The following is a 15,427-nucleotide window of genomic DNA, read 5'->3' as shown; positions in this document are numbered from 1 at the left end:
TAAATAAATAAATAAATGGCACCAAAAAAAAAAAAAGAATCTTGGGTTTGGAGAGTGGCTCCACCAGTTACTAGCTGTATGTCCTAGGGTAGGTCACTTAACTAAAATAAGGGAATACGTCTTTTTAAAAAAAGACTGCTAGAGTCCCCTTTAACTCTAACATTTTATGAGTCTTGCTCGGAATCCTTCACAGTGAAGATCAAACAGGATACCATGTGTTAAAGCACTGAGAGGCAGGACAACACATTAGAAAGGGTACATATAGACAGATCTGGGTTCAACATCTTGCTCTATTTACAAAATCTGTGACTGCAGGCAAATTACTTAACCCTTTGAGCCTGACTTCATCAACCCTGAGTCACAGGGTTATTGTGAGAATTAAATGAAATAATCTACCCTTAAAGCCCTTCTGGAACAAGATGACAGATAAACCTATAAATAAAATATTATTGAGGTAATTATGTAAAGGAACTGGTCCATTATAGGTGCTCAATAAATAGCCAAAAAGTCACTTTGAACTCTAAGTTCTGTTATCTATGACTTGGAAGCATACGCAAAGTTGATCAGTCTCAAATGCCACACTCCCTTTATTTGTCTCTAAAATAATATTCCCTAGAGGAGAATGGAAAAGATAAGAGTAAAAGGGAAGTTTACCGAGTGGAGATGACAGTAACAATTAAAAGGAAAAAAGAAGGGGTTATTAGGAAACTTGAGTCTTTAGAGTCCTAAATGTTTATCACACCAGAGGTTAAAGAAAAGAGAAATGCAACCAGCTCCTTGTCTCTGATTGGCAGTTGAGCACTGAGGGCACTTCTCTTCATGAACGCTTGGGCTTTACTCAACCACCTCCTGTAAAACAAACAACAATCACCACTTGGTTTCCTATTGGCACTGAGATTGAAGAGGGTGGGGAAGGAGCAGGTAAAGATGATCTAATTTGCAAAACTGGACTTAGCCCTCCTTTGCTGTTCCTTACTGGACCTGCCCTTTTTCTCTCTTGCACCCCACAAGTGTTTGTACTCTGTTTCAGGACAGCAGTTTACAAGATTTTTTCTTCTTTGGCACAGGAACTGAGAAAGAAGAATCAGAAGGCACATTTTCATCAGAATACCAGGTTATAAGGTGAAAGGTTGTAAACAACTTTGCCAGGGGGACTCCATTTCAGAACATGCTTTGGCTACAGGCCTGGTTGGCAGCAGCTGCTGCCAAAGTGAAATAGGTTTTTGGCATTTAAGGGAACCCAGTCGTAGCACAGCGCAAACAAGTGGTCTGTACCGAGTTTTGAACGGGAAAGAAAGAAGAAACTGGAGCCCAAGAGAGGAACTTAGAGCAAAAGGGAATGGTATTAAGGTTTTTTTAAAAGTCAGTAGTTCACAGATGTGCCCAAATAAATATCAGCATTCCCTTTTCTCTAAGAGGTCCCAAATCAACACCACCCTGGTCTATTACACTCACCTCTCCTCTCAGTCCCTCAAAATTTATGTAGTTACACATCACACACTGTTTAACAATATTGATTCATGTATTTCTTTGTAAACATTTTGATATTTCATATTTATGTACACTTTCATATGTATCAAACTAAAAATTCTCAGAAGCTACAATTCAAAATTTTAAAATTACTTTAATGAGAGTCCCACCTTCCCTGCTCCAGATAACTCAATCAACTCAATCAATACTGTTGACCGACTGAAAATAACTCAGGCCTTATTGGTTAACTTTCTTGAACACGGTGCCGCCTCAAACCCACACACCCTAAGGATCAACATGTTCCCCTTTTTGTTCCTGGGGGTTGGTGCTGTGTGTGTGTGTGTGCTTTCCAGTAGTCTTGATGCCTGATTTTTGAGCTTGCTTAATGGTGGGGTTGAGTTGTAACTTGTTAGCCTTAGAGTGTCAACCTAGTTAGGGTGTGTGAGGAAGGAAAAAGGATCTTTCACAGAAATGAATAGCCGTCTTTTTGCTGAGAGGGTAGCATTTCTGGATATTCTAATGCTTCTTATTTACTTCCCCATCTCAATCTTCGGGACATTGTCTTTCTCTTTCCAGCACAAGAAATGAGGTCATCTCCTGATTCCCTAACAAATGGGAGGGAATCAGGAATCAAAGACAAGGGAGAAGAATCCCTGTATCTCTGCACACAAGTTTTTCTTATTGCATTTATGAAAAATTTCTCAGGAGTCGGTTCCTAAGGCACCTCATGGCCAGCTAAGGAAAAGCCCATCTGACAGAGAGCCAAACGACAACACAGGATGAAGAGTCAAGGCTTCTTTTAGCATGAATACATAGTGTGCTAGTGATCCTTCTGTCTTCTCTTCCCTTTCTCAGCAATTTCTAAACAGCTTAGGGAAAAAAACAAAACACAACAAAAAACGAGAAGCTTTTCAAAGACAGGGGAATTCTTCCTTCAAACAGGAATACGGCCATCTTTCCTCGGACACTTCGGTTACAAACAAGAGAACTTTCTTGCTTTTAACTAATTTGAAGGCTGTGAGGAATGCAGGCAGCAGATTTAGGGATGTACCTTTGATTTCGTAAGTTGGAGAGGGGACGAAGACAAGAAAGAGTGAAAGTAACTGGGTGGGGGGAATGAAAAGAGTGAAGCACCCTTTTTTTTTTTTTTTCCTTTCCTGGAGAAGCAGGGAGTGAGAGATAATCAGAGCCTAAAAAACACACTTTACTAAAGAGGTAGTGAGGTAACTGGCGGAACATAAAGTGTTCCCCAACTTTTCAGTTAGGGACTGAAGAGATGAGGGGATAAGCAAGAGGATGTGGACACGCCCGCACTGTTTCCGGTCCCGAGAACAGAGTGGAGGGCGCATGGGCTGAGGCACACAGCCCCGAGCCCGGGCGCTAGAAAGGGAGGGAGAAGGCCGATCAGTCCCACATACTCGCTTTCCTGTGAGCGCTGAGGAGAGGTTAAAATTTTGTGACAAGCTCTCTTTTCCTTCCCGCACAGCAGGTTTTTTTTGGGGGGTGGGGTGGGGTGTTGTTTGTTGGTTTTTAAGAGGTGCGGGGCAACAGAAGGACAAAGGAGATGTTCCTGAACAGTAACAGCGGCACTCCCTGTCCTCCGCCCCGATCCTAAATTATTCTGGAGCTCTGGGATTGTTTTTCACACGACTTGCGATTTGTGAGTCGGAAATAAACAGTTGCCTCTAAATTAATTGCATTGGCTGAGGCTAGGCACGAAATTCCCTCATAAGCACATTTTCCTTTTACCTCAAAACATCGCTGGCACCCCAAAAGTATCCTTCGAAGGACTCTGGCCTCGGATAAATTTTAGGGGCAGCGAAGCCTCCCTTCCTTTGGGCCCAAGGGAAGCCGCCCCACAACCCCTCCACCCCCTCCTCCTGGCCCTGCAGCGATGCACAACAACTATTTTCCCATCCAGGAGCACACTGTGTCCACGCGCTGCTGCGACCTCACTGATTGGTCGGGCTCCTGGTAAACAAGGAACGGGCAGCCAATGGGAGGGCTGTGCACGAGGGCAGCACGAGCCTCCAGGCCAGCGCTCGCGTGGCCCTGCCTGCCGGGCTACTATATAGAGCAGTTTCCGGCTCTTACTTGTAACTCTCTTTTCGTCTCCTCGGGCGGTGTGCTTTCAGCTTTTCCGCAGAGATCCGGGGCTCTCTTCCAGCTGCTGGAGGAAAGAGAGAAAAGAAAGGGTTTATTTTTCTTTTGAAATCCCTTGGCCTAAGCAGCAGCTTACAATTTTTGCGGACATCTTACCGAAAATTTAGTAGAGGATTGAAGAGTGAAATAATTTTAACTTACTGCTAAGGGTCCTTTGATTTGGGGTTCTGTTTTTCCTCCCTCGTTTTTAACTCTGAGGCCAACCCAGCCCGATTATGGTGATGTTCAAGAAGATCAAGTGTTTCGAGGTGGTCTTTAACGACCCCGAAAAGGTGTACGGCAGTGGGGAGAAGGTGGCTGGCCGGGTGATAGTGGAGGTGTGTGAAGTCACTGGAGTCAAAGCTGTCAGGATCCTGGCTTGCGGAGTGGCCAAAGTCCTGTGGATGCAGGGATCCCAACAGTGCAAACAGACACTGAACTACCTGCGCTACGAAGACACGCTTCTCCTGGACGACCAGCCAACAGGTGAGTGACCCAGCTGTTTGCTGGAAGGTGAAAGCTGATTCGAGAAGAGAATTGATAACGAATAAATGGAGTCTACAGTATAGATTCTAAGTTGCTCAGGTTGTGTGGTTTGCATTTTGTGTGGCTTCCTTATCTTTTTTAGTTTTAATTTGCAAACTCCTCCCTCCCCCCACCCCCCACCCGAAAAAGGGTGATGTGTGCAATTTCTTATGGTGCTGTGTTCTGTAGGTGATCCTGAGGGATGTTGCCTTAGCTATTGAAAGATTTTCTGTGTGCATAACTTGTTTATTCTGTTTGCTTCCTGTTTGAGATGATAGTAGCTTAACTGTCCTGGTTGAGCCTTTGAGCACTGCAGGGCTTTGCAACTTTTTGGCCCAACGAAATGCATCAGAATCTCTCATTTAAGAACATAAGGGATGAAAATGGGGGTTTTACAATACTCTTGTATGCTGCCCAAGAATTCCATATCGTACAGATGCATTTTAAGTGTAACAAGAAACCTAATGGCTACTCGCTTTTCTCTCCCTTCAGGTGAGAATGAGGTGATCATGAGACCTGGAAACAAATATGAATACAAGTTTGGCTTTGAGCTTCCTCAGGGGTATGTATCAGTTAAATGCATCTGTGGACTTATCTTCCCCTCGTTTGATCACTTACTCTTCTTGGAGAGCATTTTTAAATTGTTTCTTTTTTCTTGATAAAGGCCTCTGGGAACATCTTTCAAAGGAAAATATGGGTGTGTAGACTACTGGGTGAAGGCTTTTCTTGATCGCCCCAGCCACCCAACTCAGGAGACAAAGAAAAACTTTGAAGTGATGGATCTAGTGGATGTCAATACCCCTGATTTACTGGTGAGGTTCATTTTAAGATTCTATTCTTCTGGGTTTCAGGGATAATAAGTCAAGTGTCTAGGGCATTAGAGTGAAGCCCCTCAGGGAATCAAGTCCTAAGTCATCAAGGTGGGAGGGAAAGCTGCTTATTCTAAATAAGCAGTGGAAAGGAAAGAGAAGCAGAGAAAGGATCTCTGGAAATTCTCAAAACACGTTTTTCTCCTCCATTCTACATAGGCACCTGTGTCTGCTAAAAAGGAGAAGAAAGTTTCCTGCATGTTTATTCCTGATGGGCGGGTGTCTGTCTCTGCCCGAATAGACAGAAAAGGATTCTGTGAAGGTAAGGATCTAGTGCTTAAAATGGGAGACTATTAAAACAGGAACTGTGGGTTTGGGGGTGAGAGCAGGAGACAGGGACAGATGAAAAGTCATCAACTGTACTAAGCATCAGTTTTCATCTTTCTCATTGCTAGGTGATGAGATTAACATCCATGCTGACTTTGAGAATACAAGTTCCCGCATCGTGGTCCCCAAAGCTGCCATTGTAGCCCGCCACACTTACCTTGCCAATGGCCAAACTAAGATGCTGACGCAGAAGTTGTCATCGGTCAGAGGCAATCATATTATCTCAGGAACTTGCGCATCATGGCGTGGCAAGAGCCTTCGGGTGCAGAAGATCAGACCTTCTATCTTGGGCTGCAACATCCTTCGAGTTGAATACTCCTTATTGGTGAGTGGGTGGGGCTGGAGAGAGAAATTGTTCATCTGTCAGAACAATAGTGGTGTTTTCTCCAGATCTCCAGTCTAACAAACTGCCGTCTCCTTTTCTAGATCTATGTTAGCGTCCCTGGCTCCAAGAAAGTCATTCTTGACCTGCCCCTGGTAATTGGCAGCAGGTCAGGCCTCAGTAGCCGGACATCCAGCATGGCCAGCCGAACCAGTTCTGAGATGAGTTGGGTGGATCTAAACATCCCCGATACCCCAGAAGGTGAGCTAGACCTAATGTCTGTTCTTCCTTTCTGGCGTGCTTGGGTTTGTAAAATTGGTGACGGTCAAGCATTCCTTGGCCAGGCTTCTTATTCCCATACTTTCTCTCTCTAGCCCCTCCTTGCTATATGGATATCATTCCTGAAGATCACCGATTGGAGAGCCCCACTACTCCTCTGCTAGATGACACAGATGGTTCTCAGGACAGCCCTATTTTTATGTATGCTCCTGAGTTCAAGTTCATGCCACCACCTACTTACACTGAGGTGAGAATTGTCATTTTACCACTACATTTGCCCTAAGCCTACTATAGGGAGTTGACTTGGAGGGATTGCTAAACTGGGTTGTTCTTTCAGTTCTCACCCAAACTAAAATGTTCTTTTCTTTCTTCCTCCCAGGTGGATCCCTGCATCCTCAACAACAACGTGCAGTGAGCATGTGGAAGAAAGGAAGCAGCTGTACCTACTTGTTTCTTTTCATCTCTCTTCCCGGACTCGTACTTTTTTAGAGACTCAGTAGTCTCTACAGTGGGGTACCGGTCCACCCCAGCCTCTGACTCTCCAGTGTAGGAGGTGATCAGCATGCAATCTCCTGGGCTTTAATGGGTGCGCACTCGTCCTCAGCCAGTCAGATGTGATACGGGGTATTTTGCTGGATGGGTTTAAAAACATACTAGAAAAATTCAAGCCAATCCCATTTTCTTAAATCTCTTTGAAAATTGAGGCATTTTCAGTACTTTTGAATAAGGGGTAGAAATGGCCTCCTGGCATGGTCTTCCCAGTGTTTTATGGAGGGGATGATAGATTGTTATAACAAGAGACCTTGAACCTCTGCCATGTAGAGGAGAGCCAATTTAGCAAACTAGGAAAATGAAAAGGAAAAAAATCACGGCCAAAACTTTGTGAAAAGGATGTTCTTAAAATCGTTGTTCCCCTTTGTTTGTACACTTACAGAAAAAAAAAAAAAAAAGCCCTCCAGAGCTGATTTGGTTTGGACTTTGGAGTGAGCTTCCCATGTGGATTAAAGGGAAGAAGCTCAAAGGTTGTCTTTGTTCAGAAAGTACTTTAATCAGGTGTAAAGCGGTAGTAACTGTGCCCCACCAAAGGTCTTAAAAGCCATTTTTAGAGCCTATTGCACTGTGTTCTCCTGTTGGCAAACATTTTCATGTGGGAGAATGTGTTTTTCTTTTCATGTGACTCCTTGGAATTGATTCTGAGGTGATGTTCTTAGCACTTTAGTTTGTGGGATTTTTTTCCTTTCTCAAGTGTAAGCTAAAACTGGTCTACTATGTCTCTAGGGGTAAGCACAATGACACACACAAAAAAAGTGTTACTGCTTTTGAGACTTTGTCCCAGTGTACAGAATTCTGCAATTCTGACACTCTAATTATATGAGAAGGGTTGCTGCTATCAGCCTTGCCCACTGTGACTTCTCCAAACCCAAGGAGGAACTCTAGATCAAAATGCCCCAACACTGTGATCAGAGCATCCAGATGTTGCCATGAGAAACTAGAGGGCAGGTCTTCACAGAAGCTGTGCGGGCTTCATTCCTGCCCAGTGTTAGGAGACAGGGATGTTGACAGCCCCTCTCGCACTGCAGCCTCTAGCACTTGCTCAGTCTCCCTCAGCCTTAGCACTTTGTTCACTGTCCTGTGTCAGAGCACTGAGCTCTATCTTCCCTTTCCTGAGAAAGTATGTGGGCTGAAGGTGGTTTCATTTTTTTGTTGTTTTTTAACTGTATATCTTTTTGTATGACAAAAACTATATTTTGTACTTAACCAGATATATTTTTTCACCCCAGGTGGGGGTATTCTTTGTAAAAAATAAATAAATAAAATAAAGTTTTTTTTAATGGCAAAAAAGTTTGTTTTCTTGTCTCTGAGATGGTGTTGAAGAAGTTATTAGAAAGAAAATGTGCCCAAAGGAGCTTTCCCCCTACTTCACAATTCACATTGTTGAAAACCCTGTAGAGAAACCATTTCCTACTGACCGTAATGAATATAGTCAGAATGCGGGTTGGTGGGGTGAAGAGGGAAGGAATTTGAGCTACACTGTCTTTTGTCCAATTCACTAAAGAACTGTAGTGGGATCTTCTGGTGGTCTAAGCTAGTTTTCTACATCTATAGTTAATCATTACTAAATTCCTTCAACTTTGGAGTGCATGAAGCTTTGATTTTTGTTTAATGAGCTCTTGAAATACAGGGAAATGAAGTTTGTGAGGGGATTTGGAAGGAAAAGGTTATGGGTCTCTTTCATAATTTGGTTTCATCATAGTTTCTTCCCAGTATAAGCCTGGTTTATATGCAGGAAGACATAATACAGGACTTAAGGATTTAGAGTTACGACCAAGTTACTTGAAGGCAGCTACCGTTTATCTCTGCAGCTCCCATTACAGTTCGTATCCAAGTACATGATCATAACCTAGTAAATGTTTGCTGAATATTCAAACCAACCCTCATTCCTTACGATATGCTTCAGCAGTTTCTGTTACTTCCTTGTAGAGTAATAACTGATTGATGGCACAATTCCACCTCTAATTGAAATGATTTTTATTATTCCGAAAGGAGTGACTAGGAGTGACTAGTGATGAGAAACCCTGAGATGGGAGAGGTTAGCATACATTCTGATTTCTGGTTCATTTAAACCTTTGCAGACAAATCTAGTCCTAGCCCTTATTTGGGGGTTGGCTTTTCTATGGACCTCCACATAGTAATTCCAGACCTCAGGCTCCTGGAAGTTCATAAAATCAATGTAAATTGAACAGAAAGTAGGATTGAAAAGATTCTTTTCCACTTCAATCTTTGTCTGCATCTATCTTGCATTCTCAGCAGCTCTTTTGCTCTCTCCTGGCCGTTGTTTTTCTTTACCAAGGTGTCAGTCTCTAGCTCTGCTGCCATGGTGACTGTGACCTTTACTCTCACCTCTGCCTCCTTTTCTTACCTGTTCAACAATTTAGTGCCTCCGCCCTTTTTCAACTCTGTGACCAGGAAACTAAGTCAAAGTTGATGGAAAAGTTTTTCTGGAGCTTGTTTTGCAGGGACTGGAGGGATAGAGCAAGGACAAGAGCAGGCCAGAGGGCAGGACAAAGAGATGGAGAGACCATGGAGTACAGAAGCCTGGTTATTTGTGTATACAGCCTGGCTACTGGTACCTGATATGAGAAGGGGATGGAGAGGGTAGATAACTTACACCCAAGGTCTCATAGAGATTTGATCCTTGAAGGGCCAGAACATATGCACCTCCTCCTGGTACCCTAATACCTCAAATCCAGCACTGTCCAACAGAACTTTCTGTAATGATGGAAAAGTTCTGTATTTGCCCTAATACGGTAGCCACTATCCACATGTGACTAGTGAGCTCTGAAATGTGGCTACTCTTCCTGATGAACTGAATTTTTATTTCTGTTTATTTTAAATTTAGTTAGCTCCCTGTGACTAGTGACTATCATATTAAACAGCACAGCAAAATCTGAGGAAGGAAGGAAGCAGCTATAGCTGTTCACCCAGAGGAAACGCATCCCTCCCTTAGAGCACAGAAGTCTCCACTGGACTTCCTTTTGCCTTCGATACACAACTTCTACCCCACCCCAGGACATCTGCACATAGGCTTGCTTAAGTACTCTTCCTTAGGTCCTGGCCCAGCTGTTTCTCCACTTAAGTGGGTGGATATCTTGGGTCTTCCTTTCCTTTGCTCTTCTCATATGCCTTTTAATTTTTAAAGAGCTATAACCTACATGTACAGCCATTTGAGGAGGTCCAGTTCTTAGTATCATTTATTCATTAGGCCCAATCTGGTATAGGAAGATCTGAGAGAAGACAGAAAGAAAACTAGAGAGAGAAAAGAGCTAGAGAAAGTAAAATTAACAAGGAAAGAACAGATACTTCCACAACCAGGATCCTTGGCTACCTTGATAACCCTGAACAGACTGGAAAAACAAGGATATAACTTGGGTTGAGGCATCGGGAGGGAAAAGTATGGAGAGAAGTTCTGACCAAACACCTGGTCAACAAAAAACAATCATCTAAGAGCTGAAGGTTATGAAGCGGGGTAAAAGAGTGGCTTTTGCCCAGTTCTTTCAGTAGTATACAGACCCCTTCCTAGTATTCTTTCCTTGGACTATCTCTAGGTGATGGAATGCATAAGATGGATAAGGAAAATGTTTTACTGACCCTCTGATGGCCCCTGTCCCAAGCATCCTGACCTCAATAGTTCTGGCGTGGAAAGAAAGAAATTTTTGTCCCATTCTCTGTTCTGACCCTACATTCACTTCCATTTCCAAAACTGAAAAACCTCCTCTCAGAGATGACTGCGGAACCGGGGCTGCAAGTCCTGGCCCAATAGGTGAGTCTATAGCCTAGAAAAAGTTCAGGGATCAGCCTCCCTATACTATTAAGGAGAAATAGTATAGTTTGGTAATTAAGCACAATACCAACTGGAGCCAAACTATCTAAATTCAAATCCTACTTCCACCACTTAACTAGTTGTATGACCTTGCAACTTGTTTAACCTTCTCTGTGCTACAGTTTATCTGTAAAATGGGAAACAGTAATAGTAACTACCATAGAAGTGAGGGTTTTTAAAAATATATGTGGGGAGGGGAGGCGCCATGGCGGCGGCGGGAGCACGTGTGGCGGCTTCGGGGCCCGCGTGGCGGCTGGCGGGGCTGCGGGAGGAAGACGCTCCCCGCCGGCGCCCCAACCTGTGAAAAGGGGTCATGCCCGCTCCTCCCAGCACCGTGCCTTCATTTCCGGCTGCCCCGCGCGGTTTATCCCCACCTTCTCAGTGATGATTGAGGCTGGATTTTCATCACTTTCAGTTATTTCCAGAATGCAGCCACTTTCCCCAGTTCTGGGGGAGAACACCGAACCCACCTTCCTGGATGTTCCAGCCACAGACTGTGATCCACATCCAGCGAGGAAACTCCACTCTTTGTGCAACTACTAAGTGGCTACTGACTGGCTTCTGACCAACAGAATACAGCAAGTCCTGGGAGGCATTGGAAAGAATGATGCTGATTGAACCAGAATATCCATGATGCTTTAGAGATCAGTGACCTTTGAAGACGTGTTTGTAGAACTCAGCCACAAAGAGTGGGACCTGCTGGACACATTGCAGAGAAATATGTACATAGATGTGATGCTGGAGGACATCCATTGTTTCATCTTCTGGCAAAAATCGTGACCATTAAAAGCAAGAAATAAGGGGCTTCCCTGGTGGCGCAGTGGTTGAGAGTCTGCCTGCCAATGCAGGGAACACGGGTTCGAGCCCTGGTCTGGGAAGATCCCACATGCCGCAGAGCAACTAGGTCTGTGAGCCACAATTGCTGAGCCTGCGCGTCTGGAGCCTGTGCTCCGCAACAGGAGAGGCCGCGATAGTGAGAGGCCCGCGCACCGCGATGAAGAGTGGCCCCCACTTGCCGCAACTAGAGAAAGCCCTCGCACAGAAAACTAAGACCCAACACAGCCATAAATAAATTAATTAATTAAAAAAAAAAAAAAAAGCAAGAAATAATATCCAGGCAAGTTATTTTCCTGGTGGGCCAATGTAGCTGTAAGAAAATAGTAAAGTTCTTTAAGTGTGAACCCTGGTCATCCACATGTGAAACCTGGGAATGAGGAAAAATGAAAGACATTCTCACACAAAAGCTGAAGGATTTCAGTACCATAATACCTACCCTTCAAGAAATGCTAAAGGGAGTACTGGAGGACGCCAGTAACTTGAGGCCATATGAAAATATAAATTTCTCTGATAAAGTGTTCCAGGACTGACACCCTCCTCAACCCCAGCACCTATAACACGGATTTGATTGAATTAACCTGGTGATGCACCTGCTTCCCAACTAGGCTGTGACATCTGATTTCTCACTGTCTACGGCTCCTGTGTTCATGGCCTGCCTCAGCTTATTGGAGACACTTATGTGGTTCCTCAGTGAGTTGTGTGCCTTCCAAGGCCAACCACTTGGAGAGGAAAACATAACTTCTTTACTTCTTTTGTGAATATGTGGCCTCACAAAGGCTGAAATATTTAGTGAAAAGGTACTGAGGACATAATTTCTTTTTCACTCCCTGACCTACACTCTCAGTCACAGAGACATGTGATAAAACAACAGGGAATCAGAGTCATGGTCATGACTTGGCTGGGTCAAGAAGTTCTAGGCCATGTGGGAAGACTCCTCTCTCCTCTGAGAAGAGACTTCTGCTTCAACCAACAGGGAGCAACTGCTCTTATGGTCTGAACTGAAACCCCATAAATTCATATGTTAAAGTCCAGACCCTAGTACTTCAGAATGTGACTGTATTTGGAAATAGGGCTTTAAGAGAGGTGATGAAGTTAAAATGAGGTCATATGGCTGGGCCCTAATCCAATGTGCTGGTGCCCCTATAAGTAGAGAAGATTAGGACATAGACATGCACACTCAGCTCATAGAGGAAAGTCCATGTGAGGACACAGCAAGAATGTAGCCAGGGGCTTCCCTGGTGGTGCAGTGGTTATGAATCCGCCTGCCAATCCAGGGGACACAGGTTCAAGCCCTGGTCTGGGAAGATCCCACATGCCGCGGAGCAACTAAACCTGTGCGCCACAACTACTGAGCCCGTGCTCTAGAGCCCGTGAGCCACAACTACCGAAACCCATGCACCCAGAGCCCTTGCTCTGCAACAAGAGAAGCCACTGCAATGAGAAGCCTGCGTGTAGCAACGAAGACCCAACAGAGCCAAAAATAAATAAATAAAATAAATTTTTTTAATTAAATGAAAAAAAAAAAGAATGCGGCCATCTGCAAGCAAGGGAGGGAGGCTTCAGAAGAAACTAAACCTGCGGACACCTTGATCTTGGACTCAAAGCCTCCAGAACTGTGAGAAAATTAATTAAGCCTCCCAGTCTGTGGCATTTTGTTCTGGCAACCCTAGCAAACTCATGCAGCTTTATTTCTCCTAAAAAAAAAAAAAAGTATATATATATATATATATATATATACACACACACACATATATATATAAAGTGTTAGAACAATGGCGAAGTTATTGTGCTTGTTATCTAAAATAAAAGAGGAGGCAGGCATATTCACCACCACCACCTTGATTAGCTCACTCCCAGGCATGTCCCCAAATTTGTTCCTCCTCTCTGACTTATCATAAGTAACACCACCCTCTCTTTACTCCTCTTGATTCCCTTCCTGTGTTGGGGGAGCAAAACAGTCTGAGAAGAGGTCAGTGTACAGAAGCTGACTCAACCTGTAGTTAATTTTGTGGTTGGAGAGGTGGCCCACTACTGGGACTCCCACCCCCGGGCCAGGACAGGCCCTCTGCACACCCCCATGGTATAGCTCTGGGACCACTAGAGTTTTCTCTCTCATACTCCCAGCGTGCTTCACAGGCCTCTGGAGTAACTCTGTCACCTTCTGGAAATTAATTAACTGAGCTTTCTTAACTTTTCAGTATACAACTCCAGGGGAAAGCTTCCCACCATTTGGAGTGATAAACTGAGAAACAGAGAGTGCTGTTTGTGACACTACAAAGAACTCTCAGGCTCCTTATTTGAAGGTATTGCATCTCATTTGATTTATTTCCCTGAGGTGGGTTAGGCTGAGTAGCACAAAAGCCAGTGGAGGTGAGCCCCACTGATGAGGCCCAGTTTAGCCTATTTAGGCTGTTCCTGTCTTGTCCTGACCTTTCCCTTGGTGTGACCCTGCTGTACTTTCTATGGAGGCTGTTATGAAAAGGATGGACAGACTGAAGACTGGGATTTTTCTGACTACCAATTGATTGGTCATCTCCAGGCCATGGAGTGATGGGAGAAGGAAGAGGAAAGGCAGAACATGGGGACAGAATTGTGACACCCATGGGTCTTGAGTCCTGGAATGTCAAGCAAGGTCCATTCTCATTCCTTGTTGGGTGATGGAGCTGCTGACCACCTCTCCAAGTCAATCAGATGGTCGGTAAACAGGTTCTTGGAAATGTCTGGCTGGGTACCCAGCTAAGATATTTTTAACCTCTTGGACAGATGGACAGGGGAAGGATTTTAGTTGCTGGGAGGGGAGGTGGGGTTCAGGAGCGTGAGAACTGTGTTTCCCTTATATGGTTCTGTGGCTAAAGACCCCTCCCTCTCCAGTTTACCTGTCTAAATTCTGACTTCCTCCTTCATCTATCCAGGCTCACAGCTTCCTTCCTTCATCTCCTGTTCTCCCATTTCTCTCTATGCGTGGGCTTTCATGCTTGTCTCATCTTCCAACTCTGAGGAATCTTTGGTTTCTGTTCCAGACCCCAAGATGTTTTTAGCTCCATATCCCTGAAGATCAGGGAAAAGGTGGCTGGGCAGTGACCAATGGCTCCTTCTCTCCCGCTGGAGAAAGGTGTCACCTGCCATTGGTACCCAAAGGCTTCTCTTCAGTTCTACCTCCCCAAGCTGTCCTGCAGGAGAGCTCCATTCTCCCCTGTAACCTCATGAACCTCACTGCCCCCAGCTCTTGGGAACAGAATTTGAGACCTTGGAAGCCCAGATTTGGGCCACATACACCTTTCGGAAGCGGAAGAAATGTTGATAGAGGTCAGAGGCAGCAAACCGAGGGCCCATAGGTGGAATCAGCTTGCAGGCATTTAGAAACTTGTACAGTTTCTTCCTAAATATTTGAATTGGTTGTAAACATTAAAAAAACCAGATCTCACTAAAATCTATTGTTCTGGCTTCCCTTAAAAAGCAACCACATTTGGTAACACTGAGCCCACATTCCTTCATGGCATCAACCTGCTAGAGCTAAAAGGGTCAGGCAGACTTATATCTGCCAGTTCTCACCACTCCCTATTGCATTACACTCACCTGCTTCACTCCTTTATACCCTTGGCTCTTGTCTGGTGTTAAGGTTTTTGCCTTAGGTTGTCACCTCTGCTCTAAGTAGAGCTTCTCAAATATTTCCTCTGAAGGACCCCTAAGATTAGGGAAACTGAATTTTCCCCCGGGCTTCTGGAACAGTCCAAAGTAGCCTGTCACAAGCCAGAAATGTCTTTGAAGTACCAGTTTTATGTCTAAAAAGTGCAAATTTTGATTCACACTGCATAATATATTTGTGTAATTTTAGTATAAGAATAATTTATCTTCCCCCAGCAAATCTGAAAAGTAAAATTGACATTCTGGAAGATGTGTAGTCTGTGGCTCCAAATATTCCTCACCACATAACCCATTGATAACCTAATTTAAGTAGCATAATGCTAAAGACATGAGGCAAAGAGAGACATGGGAAGAAAGACGTGGTTAGAGAGTCAGAAAAGGAAAGGAATCTGAAAGACAATAAGAATGAGTCTGAGTGACAAGCTCTCTTTCTGGCTCTTAGCCACCCCTCCTGACCTGGCCCAGTCCAGCTCCTGAGAGGTTTATAAACATCCCTGATAGCTCTGGACAGGTGTTAGAATGGTGGCTCAGGATGGAAAGCAAGTCTCAAAACAGGAGCCAAGTAAGGGAGAGGTGAGGGGCCAAGAGCATCCAAGTATGGTCAGACAAGAAAGACTGTCCAAGGGCCAA

At 44.4% G+C, this 15,427-nt stretch overlaps 1 protein-coding gene across 1 annotated transcript; it reads left to right on the top strand.

Moving 5' to 3' along the window:
* The first annotated feature begins 3,563 nt into the window (after nt 1–3,563).
* Nucleotides 3,564–7,776, top strand: TXNIP (thioredoxin interacting protein). The gene is made up of 8 exons (XM_068540669.1): nt 3,564–4,098; nt 4,630–4,699; nt 4,802–4,949; nt 5,166–5,268; nt 5,402–5,658; nt 5,760–5,916; nt 6,030–6,181; nt 6,314–7,776. Exons 1-8 carry the CDS (start codon nt 3,849–3,851, stop codon nt 6,347–6,349), a joined length of 1,173 nt encoding a protein of 390 aa, XP_068396770.1. The 5' UTR covers nt 3,564–3,848; the 3' UTR covers nt 6,350–7,776.
* Nucleotides 7,777–15,427: the final 7,651 nt, after the last annotated feature.

This window comes from Eschrichtius robustus, chromosome 3, assembly GCF_028021215.1.
Source record: "Eschrichtius robustus isolate mEscRob2 chromosome 3, mEscRob2.pri, whole genome shotgun sequence".
NCBI lineage: Eukaryota > Metazoa > Chordata > Mammalia > Artiodactyla > Eschrichtiidae > Eschrichtius > Eschrichtius robustus.
This window is presented reverse-complemented; position numbering and strand designations above follow the sequence as displayed.